The sequence below is a fragment of the Chondrus crispus genome, genomic scaffold (genome assembly GCF_000350225.1).
Source record: "Chondrus crispus Stackhouse genomic scaffold, scaffold_28, whole genome shotgun sequence".
NCBI lineage: Eukaryota > Rhodophyta > Florideophyceae > Gigartinales > Gigartinaceae > Chondrus > Chondrus crispus.
In genome coordinates, this window is record NW_005179179.1 from 260853 (window position 1) to 265461 (window position 4609).

The window sequence follows — 4609 nt, forward strand, 5'->3', positions numbered from 1 at the left end:
TGGCATTTATGGTTGCGAAAAAGGAGGAAGTCAATGCGACGGCTCGGCAGCTACTAATAACAGAAATGCTTGATTAGAGTCCGTAGTGAAGATGCAAAGTATGAGTGATGGCGTCCTGCGAGCGGTCTTTCTGAGCAGTGATGCAAGGAAGTGGCTGCAAAAAATCTCATTTTCTTACAGTGCCTGGTTCGATATAGTGCCGTTTTCGGCCCACTGACACAGGGTAGCACTATATCGCGACCGGGCTGATTACTGTTACTGTACCCTTAACGGTACCTTCGAAGGTAGTGCATTTCCACCACGAGGGCGTAGCAATTTGAGCTACCCATTGAAATGACTGCAGCAGGCTCAAAGAACACACACATTTGATTGGGTTGTTGATGAGGGGCGAGTGGAAAGACAAGTTGCCAGAGAAGCATTTCGGAGTGTGAATAAGTGGGCAATTTTGGCCTTCACCCCTCCCAGGTTCCTTATTCGAGGCAACGAAAGAATACCGTTCAGTATCAAGATGCCAACTGATACGCATCATTTTCTTCCAATCAATAAGCCCGTTTTCTTCCCATCTCGCCCCCCTCGCCCAATGACTTTCAAAAGGAAAACCCACATCCTTGTTGTCTACTGCACCTACGGTACCTTCAACAACATGGGAAGACTTATCCTGGTGTCCTTGGTTCCCTTTTTGTTGTGTAGCAGATATGCCGCTGTTGCGACGGGGTCGGCCCTCGCATGTGCTGTAGATGGAAACGCTCGAGGAAGATGACAACCTGCCCCGATGGCTCTTCATCCTCCTCACCGTTGCAATCACGCTTCCGTGGGCCATCGTCCCCGTCTACGATGCCATCGATTCCAAGTACCGTACAATCCAAGCCACTGCGTGCCGCCTCCTCACCAGCACTCTTCTTCTGGTTGTCTCTTACGCGGCCGCACTCTTCTTCATCATTCACGAGGGCGTAGTTGCAGGGGATGAAACAATTGCTATCCTCGTCCTGATCATCTTCAATTTATGGTATGTTCTTCGAAACATCAGAGGATGGCTCCAGCTCTTGGCACTGCGCCGGGTCAAGCCCGCCTTTGTTCTCATGCACAAGAACATCTTCTCCTCGTTCTCAGCGGAGCTGGCTGGACACTCGACCTCTCCCATTCGTACAGTTCTCGTCTCGGAGCGACTTATTGATAACGACTTTATGAGCGACACCCCCTTCCTTCAACCCTTTCCGAAGCTATATGGTAATCCCAGGGTCGACAACAACCTAAGCGGGTATTCCGAAGAAAGAAAATATCAAATTCAAACTGTCGAGATCTTCGCCGTTGCCATATGGAAGGCATGGTGGACGCAAGACATTTCCATCCTTCAAGCGGAAAACGACTTATCGGCGAACTCCCGCCTAACCCACGGAATTTCTTTCTACCCCAAAACCGAAAACCTGGATGCCTCCCTAGGTGGTAAGTTATACGCTATAGCCAAAAACACGAAGAAAGACGACAGTACGACAGCCTCACCAATTATTGTATTTAATTGTAATTTCTCTAATGTCCAAAGGTCCGCGGTATCCGGCAGGGTTTTGTGAACAAGCGGAAGAAGAAGGCCTCAGCGCGAGGCAAAAATGGATAGAATTACTGGCATCCTACAGCACTGCATCTAATCGTGTGGTAGGTCAGCAGGATACGCCCCAAGATCCTACCGCTGACATGATTAATTACGACTTTAGCCATGTCGTCGCGCTTGTTGTGGAGGAAAAATCAATCCGAAAACCAAACAGGATATCTATCTTATGGCACAATACCGCGCGATTTGAGAAGGTATACGAGGATAACAGGAAAGCTCTAATCGAAGAAGAAGAGATTCCTAATGTTGTGCTTCCGACATGGAGTTCATGGGTGCAGATTGCTCAGGACATAAGCACAAATTTGTGTCGACCAGTCTACCTGAATGGGTCTCTGCTGACCAATTTTGCGGCTGAGTTGTCTGCAGCCAGCGTGATTCTTCTGCGTTATCCCGAAAAGTATAAAAGGCTTGTTGAACAAATTCACATGGATGGGCTAAACGCGAGATGGACGTATGGATGGTCAGGTTTACTGTCATGCTTTTCTGCGCTGTGGACGATGGAAAGGATATATTTCGCAATGCTGAACGGGCTTTCGCTGCTTGCGATAAGTGGAAATGGCGAAGTTGCCAATATTGACAAAAACATTCGGGCAATGCTGTACGGGTACGCATCGTTCGCTGTGAGTGACCGTGCCATAGGAGAGAAGATCAAGGATTTACAACAGAAGGAAATGTCTCGACGTCACGTAGCGAACCTAGGGGTAACCTTTCGTGGGTATGGACTCGACACAGTCCGAAGAGCTTGCAAACGGCTTGGAATTCCGCGAGATGTTCGTTTTATGGACGGACCGTTGGCCTTGTCCGTGGCGTGGGCTATGCAATACCTGGACGGGGAATGTGGGCTAGACACGCTAACGCAAGGCAACACGCATGAAGAAATTGATCGTTTGTTGGGGTCGAGCACGGCATGGAGATATCCCGCTCGATATGATTGAAAGGACTACGCCATGCGGGCATCGGCTGACCGAAAGGTTCGCCCATGGGATATCGGTTCTACAGCGGCCCCTGAAGCGAGCATTCACGACTGATTCTTTTGTATGAGGGAGAGCAATGCTGTTTCAGCATAATATAAGTGCGCAGGACCCACGACAAGATGTTATCTCTGGTGTCTTCGATCGTACGGATATTCGCTGGAGAAGCCTAGTTCAGCGTCCATGAAATGCAACTCTTGGAGCAGTCTGGTTGAACTGCATCACCATATCCTGACCATTTAAATACTGTAGAATTTAACTGAAAATTGGTCTCGCTTCTCGTGGTTCCGGGGTGGCAGAAGAGCAACAGCCAAGGTAATTATCTGCTCGACCCCGTGCACAGTCATGGGATAGGAGTCCTCGGAAGCACAGGAGGACTCGATCATCTGGATATGCAGTATGTGAGCCATATATTGTCTATCGACGTCGGTGAACATGGAGACCACATACAGTATCGTCTTGCCAGTTCTTTGGAGCTTGAGGTAAAGTACTGCATGAATGGTACCTTTTTCTAAGGAGCCTGAAAAGGATGTTTATTTGCGAATTTGGCGTGGGCTGAGCCAGCGAAAACTCCCTTACTACGTGGGCCATGAACCTGCATTCTGAAGTAAGGCCAAAGAAGAGTCAGAATGGATTCCTGGGAGCTTTGATGCCTTTCTAGAAGTCGATAATAGTAGACTTGAATCTTCGAGTAGGGCCATTGTTTCTCTTAAAGTGGACAGCTTCTTCAGGACTGCTCTTTGTATTCTTTTCCGCATGAAATACGCAATCGTGCCAACCACTTTCACAGAATTGACAGGCTTCGCATTCTTCCCTACACTACCTACATAACCCTGGTCACCCAGTAGAGCTCCGCCCTTCTCACGGCATAGACTGGAGACTTTTAGATATCTTTGCCGTCGAGAGGTGCTTGTGAATTAATTTACACCGCCCTTTTGTCCACGAAGTTATTCACAAGAAGTTGCTGTACTCAATCGATAAACAGAGCAACAATAGTGGGTTTACGAAAGCAGAAATCGGAAATGCTTTTTTCAGAATTCTGCAATACGTATGACAAGTGTAAAAATATACAAAATTCTACAATGAAGCTGTGTGCAGTATATTAGTGAGCTTACGCAAACCGCATTCTGTAGAATTCTGCAAACAATTCTGCAAAAAACATTACACTGAAATTGCAGATTCAGAATTCTGCAATCAAGTCGTGGCAGAAAATGCCGAAATGTGGCGCGTAGGTAATTTTATTCAAATGCAAGGGGGGGGCCGATACAGTGGCATGCGGGCGGACGTCAAGGAATCACACTTGCGGAGGATAGGATGGAGCCGACCCATGACACGGCATGCGGGCAATTGTCGCCGCGGCGACACTGGACCAAATTGCAAAGCTGAGACGCTGGGCGAGGCGGGTTTTGGCGATGCCAAAGCTGCAGCCTGAGCGGAGGGCAATTTGGTACGCAACGTGTTCAAGGACAGCAGTAGTACGGGTGCTCCAAGCGCCCAGGGTATCGAAGGCAAGGGGGACGAAATGCCAGTCTAGGGGAGGAAGTGGGTCGTCAGCCTGAAGGTGTAAGGCAGCGCGTAGAATGCGGTCATGGGTGCGGAGTTTTCTTGTATGGGCTCCTTCAGCGGCGCCGGCAATAGACCGAGCAGCTGAGTTCATGTTCACAGCGGTGTAGGGATTACAAATCGTGACATCGTATGCTGTAGGGCGGTCTGGGAGGGCGCCAGCCGCTGGAGGGGACGGTTGGACAAGAAGGTCAGCAGGGCGGTGCGCCGTGCCTGGTATGAGAAATGGAACTTCGCGGTCGCACGCGAGGCCGGCTGCCCGAAACGCTTGGCGGGCCAGAGTATTGCGGACAATGTTATGGCGGTGGGTGGCACCATACCCGTGTTTGCAGTTGGCGGCGTGGTCGCCACGTTTGTCCATCGCGCGGCCACAGTGAGAGCATTGTAGGGGGCCCGTGAATCGTCGTACACAGGCGTGTCGAGGTGTCGCCGAAGCATAACGGACCACACGGCACTTGAAACTCGCGAG

At 49.8% G+C, this 4609-nt stretch overlaps 1 protein-coding gene; it reads left to right on the forward strand.

Moving 5' to 3' along the window:
* Positions 1-737: 737 nt before the first annotated feature.
* On the forward strand, positions 738-3292 carry CHC_T00005295001 (hypothetical protein). XM_005717054.1 is given in 3 exon segments: positions 738-1443; positions 1541-2541; positions 2542-3292. 2 exon segments carry the CDS (start codon positions 738-740, stop codon positions 2539-2541), a joined length of 1707 nt encoding a protein of 568 aa, XP_005717111.1. The 3' UTR covers positions 2542-3292.
* The last annotated feature ends 1317 nt before the right edge of the window (positions 3293-4609 follow it).

What these genes read in the sequence shown, in the direction of transcription:
- CHC_T00005295001 (XM_005717054.1), top strand. Translation starts at nt 738, where the DNA reads ATGGAAACGCTCGAGGAAGATGACAACCTGCCCCGATGGCTCTTCATC. An exon ending in CCTGGATGCCTCCCTAGGTG is followed by an intron (nt 1,444 to 1,540) that starts GTAAGTTATACG and finishes TAATGTCCAAAG; the next exon opens with GTCCGCGGTATCCGGCAGGG.